Raw genomic sequence first — 13,847 nt, forward strand, 5'->3', positions numbered from 1 at the left:
GCGAGAGTTAGCCATAACTTTGAAACATTACTTGACAAAAGCTTATTTGATTAGTAATAATACCTTCTAAGATTATTTACATTCCATGGACGTGGTACAACTCGTTCATCCAGGTCAACTAGCCTATACGACCCTATGCCTGCTGTTGAAACAATGCGATAGGGGCCTTCCTAGTTAGGTCCTAGCTTACCCCATGCTGGGTTCTTAGAAGTGCCTACAACTTTCCTTAATACAAGATCACCAGACGCAAGTGGCCTTAGCTTCACGTGGGCATTATGTCCTTGTTTTAGCTTCTGCTGATAATAAGCCATTTGGACCATAGCTGCCTCACGCTGTTCTTCAAGTAAATCAAGATCTCTCCCTAGAAGTCCCTCGTTATTCTCTGGACTAAACGAACTTGTCTTCAGAGTAGGAAAACCAGATTCCAAAGGTATCACCGCCTCGGCTCCATAAGTCATGGAGAATGGTGTTTCTCCAGTGGATCTGCGCGGTGTGGTCCGATACGTCCACAGGACATGAGGGAGCTCTTCTACCCATCTGCCTTTCGCATCATCCAACCTCTTCTTGAGCCCGTTGACTATGACCTTGTTAACGGCCTCGGCCTGTCCATTTCCTCGAGGATAAGCTGGGGTAGAGTATCTATTTGTGATGCCCATGTCACCATAGTACTGCCTAAAGGCGTTGCTGTTAAATTGAACGCCATTGTCTGAGATAAGAGTATGTGGTATACCAAATCTAGTAACAATATTTTTCCAAATAAACTTCTTGGAATCAACATCTCGGATATTGGCTAAGGGCTCAGCTTCGACCCATTTAGTGAAGTAGTCTGTCCCTACGAGCAGCCATCTTTTGTTTCCAGCAGCTCTCGGGAATGGCCCTACAATGTCCAAGCCCCATTGCGCGAAAGGCCAAGGGCTGGAGAGAGGGTTAAGAACCCCTCCAGGTTGGTGGATATTAGGGGCGAATCTCTGACATTGATCACATTTTTTGGCATAGTCCTGAGCCTCCCTCTGCATATTAGGCCACCAATAACCCTGAGTCAGGGCTCTATGGGCTAAGGACCTTCCCCCAGTGTGACTCCTACAAATTCCTTCATGCAATTCCTCCAGCAATGATTCTGTCGATTCAGGGTGTACACACAACAAATACGGTCCTGAAAAGGATCGTTTGTATAGCTTCTGGTCCTCGGACAACCAGAAACGCGGCGCCTTTCGACGTACCTTTTCTGCTTCAACTTTGTCTTCGGGAAGGATGTCATTTTTGAGAAAAGATATGATCGAATCCATCCAACTAGGACCAGGCCTTATTAGATGGATGCGAGGTGCGTTAGCAGCTATAAGAGAAGGTTCTACCAAATCCTCAACGAGAATAACCCTTGGTAGACCTTGAGCCGAGGATGTTGCCAACGTAGCCAAAGAATCTGCATGAGTATTTCCACTCCTAGAGACATGAGCTAAGGCAAAGGAGTCGAATTCAGCCTGCTGACGCTTGACCTGGGCCAAATATTCCTGCATTCTGGAATCTCTAGCTTCCATGGTACCCACGACTTGGCCGACTACTAACTGAGAGTCCGAGAACAAATGGATTTCCTTGCCACCCATCTTACGTACCATTTGCATGCCTACCAAGACCGCTTCATACTCAGCCTCATTATTAGTAGCCGAGAAGGCCAATCTCAAAGATTTTTCAAGGACAATTCCTTCAGGGGACATTAGAACAAGTCCAACGCCAGAACCTTTATGATTAGCAGCCCCATCCACATAAACTTTCCAAGCCGAGGGAGATACGGCTGTGATCACGCCAACTGATTTTTCACCCATGTGTGCTTCCTTTGAAGTTTCTTCTAACAATGGTTCAGCAAACTCTGCCACCAAATCAGCGAGGACCTGACCTTTCACCGAGGTGCGAGGCTTGTATTTAACATCAAAGGCTCCCAAGATGGTTCCCCATTTTGCCACCCTGCCAGAATAATCAGCACTACGCAACACAGCCTTGAGAGGCAACTGGGTCAAAACAACCACAGTATGAGACTGGAAATAGTGAGGGAGTTTACGCGTGGCGTGGACTACTGCCAGAAGCGCTTTTTCCAAGGGCAGATAGCGCACCTCGGCCTCATTCAAGGACTTACTAACATAGTAGACCGGCCTCTGCACTCCACTTTCATTCCTTATAAGAACTAGACTCACCGCATGAATAGCCACGGCCAGATAAGCAAATAAAACCTCGTCCACCTCAGGGCGAGATAAAATGGGTGGCCGAGAAAGATATTGCTTAAGCTGTTTGAAGGCTGACTCACAATCCTCGGTCCATCGAAACCCTTTCCACTTGTTCAACAACTGAAAGAAAGGACGACACCGGTCAGCTGATCGAGAAATAAATCTGTTCAACGCAGCAATCATTCCGGTCAATTTCTGAATCTCCTTTGGGTTCCGAGGCGGCTGCAAATTCTGAATAGCCTTGACCTGCACTGGGTTCACCTCTATGCCCCTATGAGTGATCATATATCCTAGGAACTTTCCAGATCCCACGCCAAAAGAACACTTGGAGGCGTTAAGGCGCAACTTATACTTCCTCAGCATCTGGAAGGTGTCGGCCAAATCTGTCATGTGCGAAGGTACCGTCTTACTCTTCACCACCATATCATCCACGTATACTTCCATATTTTTCCCCAGTTACTACTCAAACATTCGGGTCATCATTCTTTGGTAAGTAGCCCCCGCATTTTTTAACCCAAATGGCATGACCTTATAATGATAGTTCCCGGTTGGTGTAATGAAAGCAGTCTTCTCCTGATCTTCTAGCGCCAAGGGAATTTGGTGGTAACCCTGGAAGGCATCCAAAAAACTCATCCGAGGATGTCCGACAGTAGCATCTACCAGCTGATCAATCCGTGGCATTGGGAACGAATCTTTAGGACAGGCCTTGTTCAGATCAGTAAAGTCTACGCATACTCTCCACTTGCCGTTCTTCTTCTTAACGACAACAGTATGAGCCAACCATTCAGGGTAGAAAACTTCTTTGATAGCCCCCGCCCTTTTGAGCTTAAGAACCTCTTCCTTCACAGCCTCAGAATGTTCTCGGGATGATCGCCGAGGTGGCTGCCTCCTCGGAACGATGGCCGGATTGACGTTTAAACGATGACAAATAAAGCTCGGATCTACGCCTGGAGCCTCATAAGGGTCCCACGCAAAGACATCTATATTGTCCTTCAGGAATTCCAACAACTCCATCTTCTCTTGGTATGGCAAAAGTATGCCAACTTGGAAGAACCTCTCTGGATCATCTGCTATTACAAACTTCTCTAACTCCTCGCAGACAGCCTCATCCTCTGTCATCGCTCCAGGTGCCTCTGGAGCTGTTAATTGCTATGACTCCTGGATGGGCAAGGTTGATGACTCCATTTCTGACTGACGAAGCACCGCAGCCGATATGCATTGCCTAGCAACTACCTGGCTGCCGAGGATTTCCTCAACATGCTCCCCCGAGGGGAATTTCACCTTAACATGTAAGGTGGAAGAAACAGCTCCCAAAGCGTGCAGCCATGGCCTGGCAAGGATGGCTGTATATGGAGAGTACGCGTCAACCACAATGAAATCTACCTCAACCGTTTCTGTGCCGGATTGAACGGGTAGACGGATTTGTCCCTTCGGCACAACGGCCCTTCCTTCAAAGCTTATAAGTGGAGAATCATAAGGAGTTAAATCTTCCAACTCCAACCTCAGTCCTTTAAATAGATCAGGGTACATGATATCTGCACCGCTGCCTTGATCTATCATCACCCTTCTCACATCATAATTCCCTATCCTGAGGGTAACCACAAGAGCATCGTCATGGGGCTGGATAGTCCCTATTTTATCCTCCTCGGAGAAACCCAAGACAGGTAAAGTGCTCTTTAATCTCTTCGGCCTGCCACCCACATCCTCGGCCTGAGGTTGGGAAACCGCCATGACCCTAGTGGGACCTGAGCCGGTCCTACCAGGTGCGGCAAAGATAACATTAATTGTTCCCAATGCTGGCCGAGATGAACTGTTCCTCTGGTTGTTTGAACCAACTTGACTGACCTGCCCAGTAGGCTGACACAAATGCTGCTTCAACTTTCCCTCACCGACGAGCTGCTCTAAATGGTTCCACAGGGTCCGACAGTTCTCAGTAGTGTGGCCCACATCCTGATGGTACTGACAGAAAAGGTTTTGATTTCTTCTCGCAGGGTCCCCTGCCATCTTGCCGGGCCATCTGAAAAAGGGCTCTTTACGAACTTTTTCTAATAGCGATGCACGGGTTCTCGGAACACAGTATTTACAGCCTGGGGTGCTGCCGAGCCGGATTGTCCGAAGTAATCCCTCCTCGGTTTGTTGTTGTGATATCTGTCCGACCTGAAATCCCTTCTCTCCTGCGGGATAACCTTCTCCTTTCCTTTTCCTTGCTGCTGGTCTTCCTCTACCCTTTTATATTCATCAATACGATCCATAAGACGGCGTACGCTGCGGACGGGCTTTTTCGTCAAAGACTTTCTTAGGTCGTGATCAGTAGGGAGGCCTACCTTAAAGGTATTAAGCGCCACCTCATCAAAGTCGCCATCTATTTCATTAAACATCTCCCGGATCCGTCGGAGTATGCTTTCAGTGTCTCCCCTTCCTTCATGACCATGGATAGCAACGAATCCAATGGCCGAGGGACTCTGCTACACGTGATGAAGCGCGAAGCAAATGCCCTAGTTAACTCCCCAAACGAGCCCACAGACCCCGATTTAAGACTGTTAAACCATCTCATAGCCACAGGTCCCAAGCTGGAGGGGAAGACTTTACACATCAAAGTCTCGTTATGAGAGTGCACTGCCATCCTTTGGTTGAAGTGACTCACGTGTTCCACCGGATCAGTCCGGCCATTATAGATGGTAAAGGTGGGCTGGGTGAACCTCCTGGGAAGCCTCCCCCTCTCAATCCTCCGTGAAAACGGAGATTTAGAGAGTTGGTGCAACGCTCTACTCATGGTATCGTTGCCTAAGCCCCTAGAACGAAGCTTCTTACGTCTGCGAGTTGATTGGTCGTCCTCCTCGCCGGAGGATGTTGCGCTAGTGGGGGAATACGACCTTGAACTGTAGCCAACTCCCCTATCCTTCTCTGAGGAAGAACTAGATGAGGACGGGGAAACCTTACGTTTAGCACGGCGTAACTTCCTCTTCAAACGATTAATTTCTTTCTGCATGGATTTAGAGCCCTCATAGTGGGTAGTGCTACCCCCTCCTTGAGTATGGCTAGCCCCTGGGTATTCTGTATGGACGCTTCCCTCACGATCCCTAAGATGTTCAAGACGTTCGACATGATCTTCCGGTTGTGATCCTTGTGACTCTGCATGGTGAGAGCCTAAACCTGCCATAATATCCCTACTACTTCTAGACTAGGTTCCCACAGACGGCGCCAATTGTAAGTGCACAATTGCACCTGGACCCAAGAACAGTTATGGGCTCAGGCCCAATGAGCCTTAAACAATAAAAATTTGTAGAGAGTGGGCTTGAAACCCAGGTTAGAAGTGAGTGAAGATTAAATGACAAACTAAAGATTGTCAGTATTTGGAAACAGCAAGAAGTAATATGAATAAGTCTCCTCGGACGTAGGCCGAGAGCTGTTCTTATATTATCTCTCTCTCTTTGTCCTTTTTCTTTTTAGGTTACAAAAAGTCCGTCCCCCCATTTCTGTTCTAGATCTCCCCTTAAATACTCTTCTTTTTAATACTTTATACACGTGTTGCCCCAACTCCTCCCTTAGCCTAGATATTTCTTTTCTTAGTGCCTTTGAATAATAACTAGAAGTTTCCCTTCCACTGTTCAAGTGTCATCTCCCCATTAATGCGGCCAGGGTGGTAGGTGCAGGGTCTTTAATGTGGAGGTAGCAGCCTTTACTTTTGACACTTTCCCAACATCGGTGCTTCTAGGACATTCAAGGGTTCACCCCCTTTAACCACTGGTCTTGACCGTGTCATTCACTAACCTGTACCATGAAGTCCCGGGTTCTCTGGTGTTAGTCCGAGGAGAAAAACATCCTCGGCTGGATCCTCGGATCCTCGGCGCATGGGCCGACCTAAAGTACCAACAAGCCCTAAACCCAAGAGCAAGTCGGCCTTCCTTAGTAAGCCCCAACGGCCCATATCCCTATTAAGATCTTTTTACCCCCCACAGGAATGATTATTCCCTATAATAAAAATATAATCAAATTACTAAATAGCTAAATTATAAGAAAAAACTATTATATTACAATGTCTATTACAATCTACTATTACATTACAATGTCTATTATCATCTACGCTAAATTTAAAGGGAAAGATGCTTTAGAAGTGCAACTTTTACAGGGTTCAAGAAGGAAAGAAGTAAAAAAGGAAAAGAGTAATACATTGGTGGAAAAGAAAAAAAGAGTGGAAAAAAAAAGAAGAAAAAAAATGGAAAAAAGAAGGAATGCAGTACGTGTGTGGAGGAGAAAAAAAGAGGGAAAGAAAAAGGAAAAAAAAGATGAAGAAGGAAATGCTATCACAATATTTTCACAATAAATTTTAAGTGGTAAGTTATTATTGGTTAATATTTTTGAGAAAAAAATCATTTTTATAGAAAGAGAAAAAAATAATTTTAATAGTACGTTCAAATTAAAATCAGTATAAATTTTTATCACAATATTTTCACAATAAATCTTAAGTGGTAAGTTATTATTAGCTAATATTGATGAGAAAAAAAATAATTTTTATAAAAAGAGAAAAAAATAATTTTAATAGTATGTTCAAGTTAAAATCAGTATCAATTTTTATCACAATATTTTCACAATGAACCTTAAGTGGTAAGTTATTATTCGCTAATATTGATGAGAAAAAAATAATTTTTATAGAAAGAGAAAAAAAAAATTTTAATAGTACGTTCAAATTAAAATTAGTATAAATTTTTATCACAATAAATCTTAAGTGGTAAGTTATTATTAGCTAATATTGATGAGAAAATAATAATTTTTATAAAAAGAGAAAAAAATAATTTTAATAGTACGTTCAAATTAAAATTAGTATCAATTTTTATCACAATATTTTCACAATAAATCTTAAGTGGTAAGTTATTATTAGCTAATATTGATGAGAAAGTAATAATTTTTATAAAAAGAGAAAAAAATAATTTTAATAGTCCGTTCAAATTAAAATCAGTATCAATTTTTATCACAATATTTTCACAATAAACCTTAAGTAATAAGTTATTATTAGATAATATTGATGAGAAAAAAATAATTTTTATAGAAAGAGAAAAAAATAATTTTAATAGTATGTTCAAATTAAAATTAGTATAAATTTTTTTCACAATTTTTTCACAATAAATCTTAAGTGGTAAGTTATTATTAGCTAATATTGATGAGAAAAAAATAATTTTTATAGAAAGAGAAAAAAATAATTTTAATAGTATGTTCAAATTAAAATTAGTATAAATTTTTTTCACAATATTTTCACAATAAATCTTAAGTGGTAAGTTATTATTAGCTAATATTGATGAGAAAAAAATAATTTTTATAAAAAGAAAAAAAAATTAATTTTAATAGTACGTTCAAATTAAAATCAGTATCAATTTTTATCACAATATTTTCACAATAAACTTTAAGTGGTAAGTTATTATTAGCTAATACTGGTGAGAAAATAATAATTTTTTTAGAAAGAGAAAAAAATAATTTTAATAGTACGTTCAAATTAAAATCAATATCAATTTTTATCACAATATATTCACAATACTTTCATAATAAATCTTAAGTAGTAGGTTATTATTAGCTAATATTGATGAGAAAAAAATAATTTAAGTATGTGAAGTAGTTGATTTAAGTATGAAATAAACTCCCTTATATATACATTGTCATTTTTGGTAATTTATCCCTCAAACTGCAACTTTTATAAGTGTTAGTCAAACACTCAGTTTTTTTAAAAAGCACTTTTTAACAGCTTTTACCAAACACTTAATTTTTTAAAAAAACACTTTTTCATTATACACTTTTTAAAAATTCAATTTTTTCATTATGCACTTTTTCAAAAAGCAGAACCAAACTCACCCTTACTTTTACTGTCATCACACGGAAACAGTTTTCCTGATGTAGTGGTCACTGGTCAGCACATTTAGGCACATAACAATTGCTGAAGCTAAGCTGTACAAGGCTCAAGCTCTCCCTTTGAGTGCAAATGTAACTATTTCCTCAATCAAATAATGTTCACTCTTGAGGGAATAGCGTATCCCAAGAGAAGTCTCTTTTGACAAAAGTTTTTGGGCATTGACCTTATTAATTACTTACTATCCCCTACCAAACTTTTACAGCAAATTAGGATTTTTTTTTCTTCTTTTTATTTGGTTAGTACTTCACTATTAAAATTTTATTTTATTAGTTCAATAAAGTATAAATTATAAAATTCCAGGTTATTTAAAATGTTAGATAACTAGATACAAGATAAATCTTATTATTTATAATATTTAATTTGAATTATGAAATAAAATAATTTCAAATGAATACGATTATTTTTGTCAACATTGGAATAATTTACACATCTCTATTGTTCTCATTTATCAATTTTACTTGAAATAGATAAATCTTTATCTTTATAATATTTAATTTGAATTATGAAATAAAATGAAATGAATACGGTTATTTTTTTCAAGATTGGAAAAATTTACATGTCTCTATTATTCTCATTTGTTGATTTCACTTGAAATAGAGAGTTTATTTTACAGTTAAGATTTATTTTTCATATTCTAATAGTATACAAAGTGTCATGCTAAGAATCCATTATATGATTAAGAATTTATTTTCAGTGTTGGGAAATTTAGACCTCGGTTGATAGATTTAACAAGTTTTAAAGTCAAGTTGTTAATTAGATTTATTATGAATAAAACTTGTTAAAACAAACAAACATGAATATCATGTCAAAAAATAAAAATGCAGCGGAAAAATAAATAAGACAAGATATGATGACCCAGGAAAACCAATGAAATCAACCAATTTCACAGTAAAAAACCTGGGGGGAAACCTTCCCGAAAAGTAATCCACTATAGTAAAGAGAAGTTTCAGATCTAGTACAAAACCTTTGTCCCTAAACTCTACAATCCCCGTAGATCAATTTACAGCAGAAACCTTCTACCGCTTCAGAACCTCTGAACTCTTCAATATATGAACGTCACCCTTTGATGCACGGATTCCAGTACGTGACTAACTCACCAACTTGAGAAAGAAGAATGTTGGCTGCAAAGTTCTTCACTTCATTAATAATGAAGATCAAGAAGCACTTAATTACAAAACCCTAAGGCGCAAAAGACACAGTAGCTTCTTTCAGAGAGAATAAGGCTTTGGTCACCTTTTTGCATATGTTCTCCTTGTATTATCTTATGTGACGGCCTCTAAACTAAGCCTTATATATGTCTAGGGTTGTGAGAAAAGAAACCCTACACAAATACATAAGCATTGACTGAAAATCAGATCTGGAAATTTGAATTTCCGTAACCTCGATAGATAGTATCTGTCGAGCCTCATTAAACCTCGATAGATAGCTATCTGTCGAGAAGTTGTCGAGCTATCTGTTCGCAGGTGTCAAGTTATCTGTCCAGTTTTAGTGAACAACTTTTTTTCACTTGTTTCTTGGTCCAATCTTCATGGCTTTAATACTAGACTTGAATAACATGTTTATTGAAGTATTAAACACATCTTAGATCTACCCAAATACAAGTAAAATGCATTTTGTCAAAGGATTAGCCAACTACATAAAATATGTCCTTAACATTCAGGAATTTAAATTATTTAATATATATTAAATTATGTGGCATTGGATACATCCTAATTTAATAATTTTTAATTTGCACAATCAAATATATTCATATCAAATAAAGACCATAAGGACTCATTTCTTCAACCACCCAGAGTAATTTACCTGTCCTCTTTTCTCTTTCAAGTAAATACGTAACTCATTCTCAAAAAAAGTAGATACGTAACTAGGGCAATTGATTTCTCTTTTCTTTTTCTTTATCTTTTTTTTTTTTTTTTTTTTTTTTTTTTTAGAAACACACACATATATATATACACACACAGGGGAAAAGGGATGAGATAAGTGCAATTGATTTCTCTATTGCTTAAAATAGTATTACGGTGGGTACTTACTTATCTGCTCATAAATAGTGCAAATAGCATTTAAGTTCCCATGTGGTTTGGAGTTGGGATAACATGGATCTTAGAACTACAGTTTTAATGCTTCTTTTGTTTGTACTAAGAAATGTGCCTGAGGGGTAAGTTCTCCATTATAACTTTTATGATAACTTTTACAGCGATTTAAATTTTTTCCGGTATATTTCAAGGTTAAACTTTTATTTTATGGTTTTAATAAATTATACATTATAAAATGTCACATTATTTTATATTTTAAATTATGTGACACTAGAAAAATCTTTATATTTATAATAATTAATTTGAATCATAAAAATATATTAATCTCCAATATTTATATTTATAATATTTAATATGAATCAAGAAATAGATCTAAATAGAGACGATCATGCTTTTTTCAAGATTGGGGTAATTTATGGATCTTTATTTTTCTTGTCATCCATTTCATTTGAAATGGAGACTAGAGAGAGTCTATTTTAGAATTAAAATTTAATATTTAGAATCTAATAATGTATATAGTTCCATGTCCAGAATTCATTTCGTGGTTAGGATTCTATTTCCAGAATCTAACAACATACAGTGCCACACTTAAATGGTGTGGCAATTTGAACCATCAAATGGTGACCATTTCCAGTAGGGACCAAAGGATCCATTTCTTCAACCACACACAGTAATTAATTTGTCCATCTCCTCTTTTCCTTTTCAAATAAATACGTAACTGCTAGGACAATTGATTTCTCTATTGCTTAAGTTAGTGGTCCCGTGGTGGTTCTCTGCTTATAAATAGTGCATATCTACATTTAAGTTCCCATGTGGTTTGGGACTGGGATAACATGGATCTAACAACTACAGTTTTGATGGTTCTTTTGTTTGTACTTGGGAATGTGACTGAGGGGGAAGTTCTCCATTATAACTTTTATGATAAGTCTTGTCCACAACTTGAGAACATTGTTAGAGCTGGCCTAGTACCTCTCTTTGTCACTGATCCCACCTCACCTGCAGCTTTATTGAGGCTCATGTTTCATGATTGCCAAGTTCAGGTTCTCTCTCTCTCTCTCTCTCACACACACACACACACACACACACACACACGTACACACAACTACATTTGGTTAGACTTAATTGTGGCACTAACATATAGTTAATTGTTTCATAATTAAAAAGGGGTGTGATGCTTCAATTCTTGTTGATCCAATTGAGGGAAATGTGTCATACGAAATGGCTTCAGTGAGAAATTTCGGAATTCGAAAAAGGGAGTTAATCAGCATCGTAAAATCAATGGTGGAAGCAGCATGTCCCCAACAAGTTTCTTGTGCTGACATTCTCATATTGGCTGCTCGTGAGGCAGTTGCTATGTCCGGAGGGCCACATATAGAGGTTCCCTTGGGACGTAAGGATTCCTTCACTGCTCCAAGCTATCAACAAGCTGATGCTTGGATCCCTCCTGCCACAGCTGGAGTTGATGACATGCTTCACATTTTCACTAGTAAAGGAATGACCATTCAAGAATCGGTAGCCCTAATCGGTATATAATCAAATGATCATGAAATTTTCATTGCCATACATAATATATACATGGACGCAAACATGACACTGGACCAACAATTCTTGAAAAATTACATAGCAGTGATATGACAATTAATTAACATAATTTTAGGCATGTTTTTTAAAAAATATATATGTTTATTTCAAGATTTTAAAATATACATGTTGCCATGTTTCCATCTGTTATGCACATACTGACATACGCATTGTTGCCTATCTTGATTTTCTTACCCTATTCCTTGGAATAATTGTCTTGGATTTTTTTTTTTGTTTTACTTAAAGAGGATGGTTGTGAAATTTGCAGGTGCGCATACACTAGGAGTTACGCATTGTGCAAGTATTTTGAATCGTCTGTACAAAGCTGAAGGTGACAAGGCTCATCAAGAAATGGAACCTGGGTATGAAGCATTCTTGATGTTAAATTGTCCTGAATGGTCTTTAACCTCGAACATAAGTTTTGTTTTTAATGATCCTACTGCCTTTATATTTGATATCCTATATTACAAGAATGCAATAGGAGGCCGTGGTGTTCTGAGAATTGATGCTGAAATGGTATCAGATCCTCGAACGGCTCAAATTGTGAAACATTTTGCTAGTGATCGGGATGATTTCTTTCGTGCATTTTCCTCGGCCTTTGTTAAGCTCTCTACTTCAGGTGTTCTAAATCAAGGTGTTATTAGAAAGCGTTGTAATGTATTAGACTAAGAGGTTTTGAACTACGCACTAGAGATGACAGTTTACTATCAACTTATTTTATATTTATGTAGTCATGTGATGTGGAGAAACAAGATCCCTATATCTTAAAGTTCAAGCCTATGTTTCGAGAAGATGACAATTTTATAGTCATGACCAACTCATTATAAATTTGTCACAACGCTCCTAATTATTATAAGTAATGCTAAAAACATATCTTTTACAATTGTTTTTTTTTTTCCTTCATAATTACTAATATGGTTTGTTATGATTAGAGCAACACTAATTTTATACTTTTATATGAGTCCACAAGTAACACTATTTAATTTTATTATGCACTAATCATAATAAATTATATTAGTAATTGTAAAAAAGTTATAAAAATATTATATTCTTAAATTTGTTGAATTACTAAAGCTTTCCGACTCTTCGAAAGCTTGTTATCCACGTTTAACATGTCCATAACTTTTCTGCAAGATTTTTCTTTGGGATTTGAGCAAGCATTAAGATAGATTAGTTGCTTATAGTTAGGTTATCATGTTTAGAGTTTCATAAAGAAAAATCAATATATTATTTAATCTACCTTCTCTTAGTAGATTAAGAATGTCCAAAAGTTCAATTAAATAATTAAATGGGTTAATTCTAACTTTTTTTGAATTGTGAGGGTCTAATTTAACTGTAACGATCGAAATTTTGTGATAAGATCTAGAGTTTAGATCAAAGATTAAAAATTATCAAAATTAGCTGTAAGTAAGCTTTAAATTAGGCATTCAGTGAGAACGATAGGACAAGACATAGCGGCTAGGGCTTCAATCTTTTATCATCAGCTGGTTTTCTGACAACTTTAACTTATGAAACTTAATCCTATTACTGATTTTGAAAAAAAAAATTTTGAAGTGAAATTTTACACCAAGTTCTTATTAGGGGAATATATACGAAAGGGAATTACTTTCTTTTTTATTTTTATTTTTTTTTAGGAAACAAAAGAGGGAATTTCCAAACTTGATTTCCTTTATTAGGGTTAATATGAAAATTTAGTAGAAATGTGGATTTCAAACATCCAAATTCCAAATTCAAATTTCCTGGCGAAGTGTAATTTTATGGATTTTATCAACATTTCTTCTATCATTCACATTGTAGCTGCCACCGTCATTGTCATTATAAATTTTGTAACTTCTACAGTCACCATCAACATCGCCATTAACGTAACAGCAACTACTACCATTATGGTTGCTAGTCCTAGCAGCATCAACTATTGACTACGTTGCTAACACCACCAGCATTATAGTTGTAAGTTGTAACAAAAAACAATGATAGTAAGGTTGGGCTAAATGGTCTGAATTTCTTAAGGTTCGGGTCTTTAGATTGGTTCCAAATTAAGGCTGGGCTGAGTCTCATAAAGTTTAGATAGTTTCGAGCTGGGCTGAATTCAAGGTCACCCGCTTGGGCCAACTTTTAGTG

At 37.4% G+C, this 13,847-nt stretch overlaps 1 protein-coding gene across 1 annotated transcript; it reads left to right on the forward strand.

Moving 5' to 3' along the window:
- Positions 1–10,981: 10,981 nt before the first annotated feature.
- LOC142626352 (peroxidase 29) lies at positions 10,982–12,598 on the forward strand. The gene is made up of 3 exons (XM_075800174.1): positions 10,982–11,188; positions 11,313–11,673; positions 11,998–12,598. The coding sequence occupies exons 1-3, from the start codon at positions 10,982–10,984 to the stop codon at positions 12,396–12,398; spliced, it is 969 nt and encodes a 322-aa protein (XP_075656289.1). The 3' UTR covers positions 12,399–12,598.
- The last annotated feature ends 1,249 nt before the right edge of the window (positions 12,599–13,847 follow it).

Source organism: Castanea sativa, chromosome 2, assembly GCF_040712315.1.
Source record: "Castanea sativa cultivar Marrone di Chiusa Pesio chromosome 2, ASM4071231v1".
Classification (NCBI taxonomy): domain Eukaryota; kingdom Viridiplantae; phylum Streptophyta; class Magnoliopsida; order Fagales; family Fagaceae; genus Castanea; species Castanea sativa.

Bases quoted from the DNA above. Each gene is read 5' to 3' on its own strand.
- LOC142626352 (XM_075800174.1), top strand. From the start codon at position 10,982: ATGGATCTAACAACTACAGTTTTGATGGTTCTTTTGTTTGTACTTGGG. The intron at 11,189-11,312 runs GTTCTCTCTCTC...ATAATTAAAAAG, and splicing joins TTCATGATTGCCAAGTTCAG to GGGTGTGATGCTTCAATTCT. The intron at 11,674-11,997 runs GTATATAATCAA...TGAAATTTGCAG, and splicing joins AGAATCGGTAGCCCTAATCG to GTGCGCATACACTAGGAGTT.